This window comes from Ursus americanus, chromosome 4 (assembly GCF_024610735.1).
Source record: "Ursus americanus isolate L20-20 chromosome 4, mUrsAme1.1.p, whole genome shotgun sequence".
Lineage (NCBI taxonomy): Eukaryota > Metazoa > Chordata > Mammalia > Carnivora > Ursidae > Ursus > Ursus americanus.
The window spans coordinates 91949280-91962508 of NC_142130.1; the positions used below are offsets into that span (position 1 = coordinate 91949280).

At 36.7% G+C, this 13229-nt stretch overlaps 1 protein-coding gene across 6 annotated transcripts in view; it reads left to right on the forward strand.

Moving 5' to 3' along the window:
* Positions 1-13229, forward strand: part of DYRK1A (dual specificity tyrosine phosphorylation regulated kinase 1A) — a 144719-nt gene that overhangs the window by 110575 nt on the left and 20915 nt on the right. For 5 of the 6 annotated variants that reach the window (XM_045813504.2, XM_045813503.2, XM_045813507.2 and 2 more), the window contains 4 exons: positions 356-475; positions 2574-2762; positions 6383-6530; positions 10478-10764. In XM_045813504.2, the coding sequence (XP_045669460.1) occupies positions 356-475; positions 2574-2762; positions 6383-6530; positions 10478-10764 (744 nt within the window). The remainder of the gene's footprint in view (positions 1-355; positions 476-2573; positions 2763-6382; positions 6531-10477; positions 10765-13229) is intronic. The other variant, XM_045813505.2, reaches the window with a different exon arrangement.

Here is a 13229-nt window from a genome sequence, read left to right on the forward strand (position 1 = left end):
GGTCAGGCTTTAGGAATAATTCAGAAGTTTTCCCTTGTATGGTGGAGAAGCCCTCTTTGGGCAGCATCCTGTGTGTCTCCTGGCCCCAGGGGTGTCTGTGATCCTACTGTTTAATCTGAGGAACAAGATGAAAACCTTGGGCGGCTGGCGCATTATCTTCTAATTTCATTTATTTGTTCCAGTGGTTGTCTTCATTGGAATCCAGTTGAAAGAGATAACTGAGAGAGAATGTATAATCTTCTAATGTAGATGTCTTTTTTTTTTTTTTTTTAGTACGTATACACAGGTTACAGAAGAGAGGGGATTTATACCAGTGAAGTATAGTTAAAGTGCTAGTCTTTTCTGTCTATTTAAGGTGATGCCTGATATTGTCATGTTACAGAGGCGGATGCCCCAAACCTTCCGTGATCCAGCAACTGCTCCCCTGAGAAAACTTTCTGTTGACTTGATCAAAACATATAAGCATATTAATGAGGTAAGACTATTGATTTGTTTTAACAGCGTATCTTGAGTAGAGCAGGAAAGAAAAGTTATTTTGTGGTCCTTTTAAACATAGGAAACTTTATTCCCAGTGATTGTAATTTTGATGATTAGGTAATGATTTATAGATAATACAATTATAATCGTGTGAAAGAAAAAACATCAATTAACAGAGACTGCCAAAAATTAAGATAGTTGAGGATAACTTCTCCCTTTTTTCAAAGTTGTATTTAATATATGGTAAGATATTATTTCTCTAATAACTCTTCTCCAAAATAAGAAGAAAGGAAGGGAATAATGACACTGTAAAATTACGTGTATGTTAGAATTCTGCTTAAATTTTTAAATATCTGTTTCTGTTTTTGCCATGGATGTCAGGAAGCTCGGAGATCTGTTTAATACCCAGTTACAGGCATTTTCCTAGTTTGTTTGATATATGGATGTTTCTGTGGGTTTAAATTTTTATGTGTGTTCTTTTATTGTAAGGTATTTGAAAGCCTTTTTGGTGGATGTAAATAGAGTGAAAAAAAAACCCAGCATAGTATTTTGAATTATCCCTGTTCCAATTTGGCTCTTCACTTCCGTGAATTTTTTCTGGTGTCTTAGACCTTTGATTGCCATTTGTTTCTAGCCTCAGCCCTGGCTCTGTAATTAATTATGAAATGAGCTCTTCTGGAGAAGTGTGGACGTGCCTGTGCTTCCTTTCCAATTCATGGGAGCCCTGCGTCCTGTCATGCTAAAAGCTTATGCTCTTCCAGCTCTAGAGCCGTTTAACTAAAAGGATGTTCTTTTTTTTTTTTTTTTAATGTTTTTCTATTACATTATGTTAGTCACCATACAGTACCTCCCTGGTTTCTGATGCAAGGTTCGATGTTCTTATACACGGGTAAACTTCACTGCAGTTTGATGCTGTTTAACGCCAGTATTGTTATATTACTGTGGCAGTGTGGCAAGATAAGATGAGAATGAGCTCAATGAGGAACATTTCTGAGTAGGATTTTGTACACAATTGATGGTTTAGAAAAGATGTGGCAAACTAGCTTTTGACAACCTGAAAAGTCTGATAAATTATTAACTGTTTATTCATGTCAGTTTGTTAATATCTGGTAAATTGTTAACAAAGCTATTGTTAAGCTTTGGTGAAACAGAAGTTTAACAGTAGCTTTGCTGAAGCTTGTTTTTAACTGTTTTGCCACCTTGTAAACTAGAGTTGTTCTGATGTTATTCTATGCAATGTAACTTATAATTTCCTCAGTTAGTTACCAATTACTTGGACTATTGTCTAGTCTACCTGTTATTTTTTACTGGTCTTAGGAACAATTTTCTAAGAAAAACAGATAGAAGGAAAATAACTCAACTGTGATCAGCCACAGGATTTGTGGCCTTTAGTGTGGGGGAAGGGGAGGGAGTGCCTGGTTTTCATTAATTGTTACTTTGTTAGAGGCTTAAAAACTGGGCATGTCTCAGAGGGCCTTTTGTATTAGAATTTCAGTTCATATATATCTAAACTTTAATATTTAAAACGTTTTGCCTTCAGAGCAAATGTAAAATTGGGATGGACTGGCAGAAGGCATGCAGAATATTGATATGAGGAGGATGAAAATGCTCTTTATTTGGTTTGGCATTTGCTGATTATATTGGCACCTATATATATTTTTTTCTCCCCAAATCCCTCATATTCCACTGTTAAGAGCTATGCCACTTCATTGTATACAAATTACACCCTCATTTAAGAAATAAATGTAAGTCCGGCCTTGTTAGTCTTCTTGAATGGGCTACTTCGGACTAGTCACTTAACATCTGTTTATAAAATGTACAAACAGTATAATTGAAAAGTGAATTTCAGGGTAGACATTTTTCATTGATTACATATCGGTGTTATTATGTAATTCAAATAGCAACTGTAAAAAATTCTTTATTTCATTTTTTTGTATTTGTTATGAAGAATAAAAATTCATCAGTTTCCTCCTGATGGTAGACATGTCTCATATACATCATATATATGTGTGTGTATGTATGTATATATGTGTATGCCTCCTGCTAACCCCCAAAGATTTAAATTATACAGTAAACACCGTATACTCTCATTTCAGGTTTACTATGCAAAGAAGAAGCGAAGACACCAACAGGGCCAGGGAGACGATTCTAGTCATAAGAAGGAGCGGAAGGTTTATAATGATGGTTATGATGATGATAACTATGATTATATTGTAAAAAACGGAGAGAAGTGGATGGATCGTTACGAAATTGACTCCTTGATTGGCAAAGGTTCCTTTGGACAGGTAATTTAATGGAAAATGCTGAATTTCCTAAATGAGAACTTCCTAGTGAATCGTGTTCGTACACCTTGCCCTCAGTAGTATGCTTTCAGGGTTTGTAAATACATGTAAACAATGGATGTGTGAGTATTTGGATTATCATAGTTCTTTAAAGCTAGTAAAACTACATCAGCTCTAAAAACTGCATTAGACTTTCTTTGTTCATACTTACTTTCCAGAGCTACCTAGTACTTATCTTACTAACGACTGAGTGCTAGATTGTAATCACTAATAGGTAGTATTGCCCTTACGTATAGTCTGGATGATTCTTCGATGTGGATGCTAGAAGTAATTACCTTCCTGTCTGACATTCCTCTTCAAAAAGATAAGAGTTCCGTTGGCGTAGCAGGTGCCCTGTCACTTTTTTGGAGTCTGGGAAAGCCAGGGGCTGTGCCTTGGGTTTTTCTCGCATCTTATCTTCTGCTATCAGGCCTTAAAGTGGGCGGATGATCTTTAGGATTTCTTCTTCCTGTTCTCACAGCACCAGCATGGCTGTGATGGGGATGTTTGTGATGGAAAGGCTCATTCAGCAGCTTCTAGCAGGAAGAGTGAGACAGGGGCTCCCCAAGAGACCTGGTGTTTTTCTTCATTCCTGGCCTCTTCTCCACTCACAACTCTCCCCTCCTCACCTGCCCATCCAGCCTCAGTACAAAGCACAAAATCCTAAATATGTCTGTCTCTTGTATCAGTTGTGCTCAGACCGACAGCCATCACACCTTCATCCTTGCACTTTTAAGAAACTTTTTCTCTGGCTGTGGACCCCCCCCCCCCAAGCTGCTCCCCCTTGTCAGTCCTATCTCCTCGAGTCACTCTTCTTGGTTTGGTTTGAGGTGTGATTTACTGTTGATCCCACTCTCCTTTGCCTTGCAAACTTTGTGTGGTGAGTCCATTATTAACCTGCAGTCTAAACACTTCTTTTGACTTCTCAGTGATGAGGATAGAATGGGGTTCAAAATGACTTCTGAACTACCTTTTTTTGATTTTTTTTGGTTTTTTTTTTTTAAGTATGGAACCTGCATGCTCTTATTTACCTGTTCCTGTCCTGAGATAAAGGAAAAAATGGCTCTTTTCAACCTGTGAGAGAAAATTCTTTGTGTGTCAGTCTGATCATGCTTAGGACAAAAAGTATATGGTAGGTCATTAGCAGCCACAGGTATAGACCCAGAAAAATCACAGCTATTAAGCCTGTAAGGAGATATGCACAGGGTTGTTAGAAGACCTCTGTAATTCCAGTGTGGCTCTGCAAGGCCCTCATGTCACATGCATAAAATACCTGCCTGCCCTTTCCATGATTTCAAGGAATTTCGGTAATTGTACGTGACTCAGAGAACTTCTCCTTGATTTGTTAGCTCTTTTTCTTTGAGTCAGGGTTTCTCAGTATTTTGGGTCCCTCTTGATGAAATAGTACTTTTTTGTGAGAAGCAGCTTCTGCTTCTCTATCAGTCTCTTAAGGAGAGGCATTTCTGAGGCCCAGCTTTTGAACACCCTAGGTAGAGGGATGATTGCTGCCTCCCATCTTGAAGATTACACCACCTGTTGAGGCAGTTGCCTTCAACAGGACATTTTCCTAACTAATGTGTTGTCCACCATGAAAATTGTGGCCATACAGAGAACTCTCTCAACTTCGTTTTCCTTTTTTTTTTTTAGTTTTCCGTAAATACTTAGTCTTTGAGTTCAGAGTGATGTTTTCCTCCTACTCTTCACTGTAATTTTCTCATACGTTAATTCCCAAGAGCAAGTGAGCATAGTTAGATCTTTGAAAATCGAGGCCTGTTTGATATCACACCCCATCTCATCAGGTCAGACTGATGCCTCCCTTATGCTGAGGGGTGTTCAGATTCCAGATCTGTCACTCACCAAGTAATGTCTTCCATACCGTCTTGGCCAGACTTTCTCTAAACTCTTTGCCATATCCTTATCATATAAGGGGTCCTTCATTACTTTAGCTAGTGGTTGTTATCAGTCCTTATTGCACATTGAAATTTCCCAGGGAACTTTGGGTGTGGGTATGTGTGTTGGGGGAAGAGGACTGGTGCCTAGGGTCCAAACCAATTAATTCAGAATCTCTGTGACTGGATCCTGGGCGTTTGTATTTTTTCGAACTGCCTGTCGAATGTGTGATTCAGGGTCGAAAACCATTGCTTTAGCAATTAGCCGGTTAACTATTTGCTAAGTCAGTAAATAGTTGGGCCCTGTTGGTGGCCTTTGTCCTTGAGACCTTTGGGATCTGGGCACGGAACTGCAACTCTTGGTACCGTCAGTATAGTCAGTGAAACAGAAGAATATCAAAACCACTTGGTCACACGATTACATGGGCAGTCTCTGATTTTAAAGACAATAGATAGTATTTTTTAGAATTGGGTGAAACCAGAAATAATTGCATTTTTCATTCCAAGTTTGATTTTAACTGAACCATTTATAATCCTTGGCAATGTATCTAGCTTTGATTGATGTAAATCTTGGAACGTGCATTCCATTCTCTTCCTCTCCCCCAGTGGGACTCAGCCTACACATCGGAATCACAAGGAGTTCTCCCTACATCTCCACACTTTGTGAATGTGCTAGAAAATGGATAAAACTATTGCCTATTCCAACTCCACAGATTATAAATATAAATGAACATTTAATCAGTTATAGTGGGTTTCTGATTTGTGGATAGTTTTATCTTTGCATTGATTTTCTAATTTTTATGTAAATCTCTTTGTTAATAATCTGAAACTCCTTTTAAATGAGTAAAATTAAAATGAGAGGTGTACGTGGTGATTTGCCCATGAGCATTCCACTTTCCTTGGCATTGATTCTATGACTATCAAGACCATCTAATTGTGGCTTTTAATTTTTATCATGGAACTTTCCTGGTAATCTGTATTAGATTTATCTTTTGTTAAATACCTGTGTTTTAATTTATGAAAATCTAATTTAAGGTTAGGAAGTTATCTACATTTATCAAATGACTTAGAACCTTTTAAATATTTTACATGTATACTTGAGATTTAAACCAGGTTCTTTCTCCAATTAAAAGAATAGTTAGAAGAATTGTTTTTACAGTGTTATTCAGTAAGAAAGGTAAAAAACCAAAGCACTTGACAAGATTTATAACTTATTTCTGGAGGAAAAGAGATAATCTAGCTTTTGTTAAAAGAAAGCGATATTGTGAATATTTAGAAATACTGTAAGGCTACAAACGAAATTTAATTGAAAAGATTGACTTTGGGGTGCCTGGGTGGCTCAGTCAGTTAAGCAAGCATCTGCCTTTAGCTCAGGTTGTAGTGCTGGGATCCGCCAGCATGGTGCTTCCTGCTCAGTGGGGAGTCTGCTTGTCGCTCTCCCTCTGCCCCTCCCACCAATCATGCTCACGCTCTCTCTCAAATAAAGAAATAAAATTTTTTAAAAAAAGAGTGACTTAAAGGTGACTGTAAAGTAGTAAATGGATGACACTGAATGGAAATGAATAGGACCTTTTCTACTTAGAGAGGTCAAAAAAATGAGAATTAGGTAAACATACAGTTAAGGTGAATTGTAAAATGTTGTGAAGTTGTGGCCATTAATGAAATAGAGAATTATTCATCTTTTTTCTCTTTTAGGTTGTAAAGGCATATGATCGTGTGGAGCAAGAATGGGTTGCCATTAAAATAATAAAGAACAAGAAGGCTTTTCTGAATCAAGCCCAAATAGAAGTGCGACTTCTTGAGCTCATGAACAAACATGACACTGAAATGAAATACTACATAGGTAAACAAACAGGCAAACAAAACCATGTGTCCTCACATGGACCAGAAATTTGAGTTAACGGTTATTTATGTATGAAAATACATTGATTTTATCTTAAAGTGCTAGGTTAAAAATTCAACTGTTTATTTCTGCTAGAGGGCATAGGTTTATGTAAGTTACTCGATCTGGCAGTAATATTCTAGATCTTGGGGAATGTGCATTCCAGGTGGTGTATAATTTAGAAACAAGAATGGTGTCATATTTTGCAACTTATGCCATTTGTTTGCTTTAATAATGTACTTTTATCCAGGGGTCCTCTTTTTGGTAACTTTAACCATTTGTAATATAGCTTAGAAATTAGAAGTAAGCTAACGTATTATAGAACTAGTTTTGGAATGTCTGAGCCAAGATCTCAGACTCCTCCCCAGGCTCTGTCAGTTTGGCAGCATTAGAAGCTGTTAAGACTTAAAAACTATAGCAGCAAAGAGGTAATAGCCACTTTTTAATGAACTCCTATCATATTCCTTGTGCTTTTCTCCATCATCTGTAATAGTCACAGCAGTCCCGTAAGGAAAGTGGTAGAATTCTTATGTTATAGACAGTTTATACAAAGAATAACATAACCAAGTTCCCAGGGCTCTGCAGCCAGCATCTGAACCTACTTACTTCCTCCTGAGTCTAGACTCTGTGTTTGTTTCATTGTCTTACAATATTTTTCCTGAAAACAAAAAGGAGATAGAAGAATTATGAAAATAGTAAAGGGGCGCCCAGGGGATTCAGTTGGTTAAGCATCTGCCTTTGGCTCAGGTCCTGATCTCAGGGTCCTGGGATTGAACCCCGTGATGGGCTTCCTACTCAGCAGGAAGTAGGAAGCCCATTCCCTCTCCCTCTGCCCCTCCCTCTACCCCTCCATTGTGCTCTCTCTCTACCTTTCTCAAATAAGTAAATAAAATCTTTTTAAAAAGATAGGGAAGTCTAGAATCAGTTGATATAATGGGCATAACATCAATAATTATTCCTTCTTTAATACTATTCTCAGTCAAATCTATGATGCTAATGATTAAAGGACCCCATTGTTTTATGTGCCACTGAGAAAGAAATTGCTGCCAAGTATAAATATAAGATGCCATTAATTTTAGGATTGAGACCTTAGGATTGATGAACTATAGAAGTTCCTGTAGGCTTGTATACCTAGCAACTCTTGTTCAGAAATGTTGGCTTTACCTGATAAACATGAGGTTAAATTTTATGTAACAAACACCTTTTTACGAGTAAGTAGGGTATTATGGTTCTTCAGTCTGTCCAAAACAGTGGAAACAAAAAAAATGGTTGTTTAAAAATGTAAGGTTCAGATACCAAGATTAGATTTCATTTATGAACACCCTTCATTCCCCAGTATTACAATAAAATGAGCTTATACTATTAATTTTTCTTTCTTAGTTTTTTTTCTCTGTAGATATCTGATACAATCCATAGTAATAACATTTGTATTTAAAACTTTTTCATATTCACTGAACATTTACTGTTGAGTGTCAGTTATAACTTAGTGTAAGTTTGAGCCTGTTTCCATTCAAGGGACCTATATAGAAGCACAAGAAGGACATTCGAAGGATACTTGACTTACAGAGTAATCTGTGGACATGCCTCCCCACTTCTTCCTCCTCACTCGTGTGTGTTGTATTTTGAGTGTTTGCTTAAGTAGTAGAGAAAATGTTGATAGCATTACTGTAACATTTTAATTCTGCCTTTCCAAAAGAAAACATGGCAAGTATATAGTAGTCAGTAAATGTTAGCCACTTGATTGTATATAGTAATGCCTGTCATTTTTGTTTTTAATAAACTGACTTTAATGATTATTAGTTGCATTAACCATGATGTTTTTTGAATGAGTTATTTTTTTTAAGTTCTTATTTAGGAAGGTTGTGAATGCACAGTGTCTCAAACCGAGGTTCTATATTGGAAGGCAAACAAGAACTTCAGATTTAGACCTAGCCCTACTGGGAGAGTTGATATTAAATTTAAGATGTCTCAAAGTCATATTGCTCTTTTATGATATAAATAACTTACTTTTGTTTTGAAGTGATTGATAAGTATAATTTATTCTAATGAGTTTTATAATAGTCTTAAGTCTTTGAAACTTTAAAAAAAAGTCTATTACTTTACCACGTAGCATAATTTCTCACCTGGATTATTTGGTACCTATCATGATCTAGTTAAAAGAAAATTCAGTTTAGGTCTAGAACAGAGTCTTGCTGAACCTCCATTATCTCCAAAGTTCGGTTTAAGAGATACGTTAAATGTACTTGTGTTTGAGATTTCTTTGAAATGTCTTTAGTGCTTCAGTACATAGGTACTCAGTCAATGAATAATGAATTGGGAAGTCAAGTGGAACCAAGTGGATTGATCTTCCACTGGAAGAACTTTCTTTTCTTTTTTGAAGTAGGCCCAATGTGGGGCTTGAACTCATGACCCTGAGATCAAGAGTCAGATGCTTACTGACTGTGCCAGCCAGGTGCCCCCATTAGAAGAACTTTCTAATCACAGAGCTTCTTAAAGGAATTTTTATAATTACAATGGAATTCTGGCATCAGTTACTTCTTTGCATTCTTTTTGTGGCTATTGCTTAATCAAATTAAAACTCTTGACCATGTCTCTGGGGTGTCTTTATTGCATGTGGAGCTCTTGTTTTTAATATTAAATCTATGAACTTCAGTGATTAAGAGCAGATATTATACATTCTTAAGTAACCTTTAAGGATTCTTTTTATTTGTAGTGTTGAGTTGTACTGAAGACTCCTAGACAGCTGTGTAGTATTTGTATTGTTATTTATCCTAACTTTGGATCATGTGTATCAAGAATGATGTAAAAACAATGATGTGCACTGCTCCCCAGGAGGCAGTCCAGGACAACACAGTGTGTCCTCCATTCTCAGGGACCAGACCTTGAATACCAGCATAGTTACTCCAGCTAGATCTGTAGAGAAACCTCTGTTTTTATGAAACTAAAAGACCAGAATGAAGGTGACCTTGACAGATGGTTGTTTTATGTCATTCCAGTTGAGTTACAAGTGTTCAGTTTGGTATATATAAGAATTTTACAGTGAAGGGCAGCACTTTATTAAATGACCTCATCTGATGTGCAGTGTTAATACTAAAAGCACAATCTTTGAAGCAATTTAGTGAGTATTAAGCCTCTTTAGAGGGTCAACAGTCTCATTCATAAGCCTATTTATAATTTCTTCTTGTGATTGGGCTTTATTTTCAAGTTTCCCCAGACCTTCAGTTGTGCACAAGATATCCCATATACCAGTTCGATGAACATAATCATACGCCTTGATTATGAACTCTAGTGTCTTGTAAAGCATGCTTTTCAAACATTTGCTGTATTTGCCTAAAAGAAAAAAAGATCTGTGTCTTCCTTTGACAGTTGTTGGAGGAAATTACTAGTCAGATCTAAGGCTCAACAAAGTGGAATGTGGATATGTATCAGAGCCTGAGAGCCTTCCCAGAGAGAGCTGCCAAGTTCAGCAGTGTCACAACCTGGAGATCCCAGTGGGTGGAGCTTAGATGAAGTTGTGAGGTTGGGCTCTGAGGAAGTAAAAAATGCTTTCTCATAGAAGTGAGCATAAAGTTACTGAAGTATTCTCAGTAGTGTTTGTCACTTTGCTACTTGTGTTTTCAGACCTGACTACATTTTTTTTTTTTAAGCAAAGCATTTTGGTGGTACTTCTACATTATATCGTTTATTGGCAGACACCACACCTGTTTAATTCAGCAGATGAACAATTTAGATATTCCCGACTGATTATAGAATGTGCTATTACTGCAGAATGCCTATCTGCAAATTTTAACCTTATTTTCACTCTACATTTGACATTGAAATGTTGTAGATTGTTTGATAGTTCATGCATACATTATTCTCATTTTATTGGTATGTGTAATTTAAAATGAAACTTTTTTCTCTTCCAGTGCATTTGAAACGCCACTTTATGTTTCGAAACCATCTCTGTTTAGTTTTTGAAATGCTGTCGTACAACCTCTATGACTTGCTGAGGAACACCAATTTTCGAGGTGTCTCTTTGAACCTAACACGAAAGTTTGCACAGCAGATGTGCACTGCACTGCTTTTCCTCGCGACTCCAGAACTTAGTATCATTCACTGTGACCTAAAACCTGAGAATATCCTTCTTTGTAACCCCAAACGCAGTGCAATCAAGATCGTTGACTTTGGCAGTTCCTGTCAATTGGGGCAGAGGGTAAGTATATTTCAGGACATGTGCATTAAAATAGAATTAGGTAAAACAGTGTCAGTAGATACTTGAAATGTTATTAATGTGTATACAGTTAGGAGATAATTACAGGACGGTTATCCTTAAAATGTGCGACTCTGATCACATTGTGTTGAAATCTGTTTTGGGGACATATCTCTTAAAATGCAAATATAAGATTCTGAATTAGAAGGTATTGGTTTTTTTAAAAGTAGATTTTTAAAAATTACATGTATGCCTAAAAGGCAGAGTAATAGATGAGTTAATTAAATATTAGGTGATTTGTAACTATATTTTGCAAGTAGAGGTTTTAGGATGAATTTGGGGGTATTCCAATACTAGAACATTGAATCCTTGCTGTGAAATTCTTCTCTAAAAATAGATCAAGATAAATGGTTTTCTTCAAAAAATAACGGGTTTATAAAAATACAGGTAATTTTGCATTACACATGGTGATACAGTGTAGAAATTACACGGTTGGTTAGACATACTTGTTTTGATAAATAAGTTTAAATCTTTTTTTCCCTATTCCTCAGACTGCTAAAAACAGACCTGTCTTAGCAGTAATATAGCTTTAGGTTTAGCGGATTTAAGAAAGCAGATTTTTCCTACTATTCTTTCTGGTGTTATGAAAGCTACTCTTAACAGTGTGTTGCACATATAAAATAGAAGTGATGGGTTGCTTTCTTCTTGAAAGGAGTTAAAATCATCATTTGATAGTATTTTATTCATTTTAAACACTGTTCCTATTTACTTGCAAGTACTGAAACTGCATTTCTTTGGGGAAAAAAAGAAAAAACACAACTGTCATTCAGATACTCTTTCATACTGGCTCTCCAGTTTTTGTTTTTCCAAATTAGTGAGAGTTCTTGAACTGTGGAACTTTTTTTCCGTGTTTTAAATATGACGGTTAATTTAATCGTGAAGATCTGTAGTCTGCTAACAGGATTTTCAGGCTTGTTCTTTTCTGCAGCTTCCTCATGGTAGTGGTGGTGGTATATAGATCCCTGGAGTAAGTGGAAGGAGTAGGGAGAAAAGTTTGCAGTTCCGGATGCCTCTGAAAATGAGGAGCTGTTCATAGTCGTTAACATGGGATAAAGTATATTGTGAATGGAAAATACGTGCCCATCTTGAGAGTCATTTGAATAGATTTAGAATTGGAAGAAATCCCCCTCTATTTAAACAAAATCATATGTTCTGTACCAGTATCAAACACTACTATGTCTCTCTAGCCAAACTGAGACAACTGTCCCTCAGTGAGGGATTAACTGTGAGGTTTAAACTGTGAGTGTATCAAATTAGAATGAGAGATCCTTTCTAAAATACACATGCAGTGGCCCTACCTGAGATCTACTGGCTCAGTCTCAGAAGGTGGCAGGGCAGGTGTATTTCAGGGGGATTTTGGTGCACAACCTTGTAGATGACCTAGCCACTGCTTTAACCAAACCGAATAGGTGATTGACAAACTTCCTTGCATAAGCTGGGGAATAAGACAATCTCAGTAGTAGGGAGCCTTTGGGGTTTACCAGTCCTGTTGGCTTGTAGAAACTTGGAAAGGTAATACTTCTTCCTGGTCCCTTTGAATTTCAATTTCTTTGCTCTGACAAGGCATTAAGGTTGGTTTGATCTGCTTATGGGGGCATCAGGTTATTCTTGGAGATCTGGCTAGAGTTTTAGGTGGGAGCCACAAAAGCATTCATGGAAAGCAGCACCGTGCTGTTGGCTACCTAGTTAGAGTGTTAAGTGAGGAAGGATTAGGAGGATTTTGTTTCTTTCTTTCTCTTTTTAGATAGAACTTTCTTTGCTTTCACGATATTTCTAGATACAAATTTACAATGGCTAAGTGAAGATGAATTTGTTTCTTAAGACATTCTCCGATTACTTCATTGAACACTATCCATTTCAAGATTTTCTTTTTCTAAGAAGTCTTAGATTGAGGTGGAAGAGGACAGGGCAGGGAAGAAGTGATTAGTCAGAAACGACTCCCAGTTGAATTTTATATAGCAGCATTTCTCAGATTTATCTGTGAGACTATACAGTATAGATACCTGAATTTTCATTTACATTGTACAGAGTTTATTTGACGTAATGCTGAAATACATTCTTTAGGTTAATTTAAATACAGTTTTGTCTTCAAATTAATGGTAAACCAAGTGCCAGCCATAGCAGGAAAGAATAATTAATAGGGAAACAAACTATTCTCAGTAATGTCTTTTTTCTAAGAGGCATAATTATTTGTTTTAAGGTGTGTATCTTGATTACCACTTAGGATTGGACTAAATGGAAGGACCTGAATTGTGTATGTTTTGCATTTCACAGTCAGAGTAACCTACTCTCTTGAAATGTTTAGTCGTTTAAACAATACTTGTAATAGAAGGTTGAAATCAGTACACAGAACCCAAATTTAGGAGTTAGCCAATTATTTTTTCTGTTAATATTAGATAAATGTACTT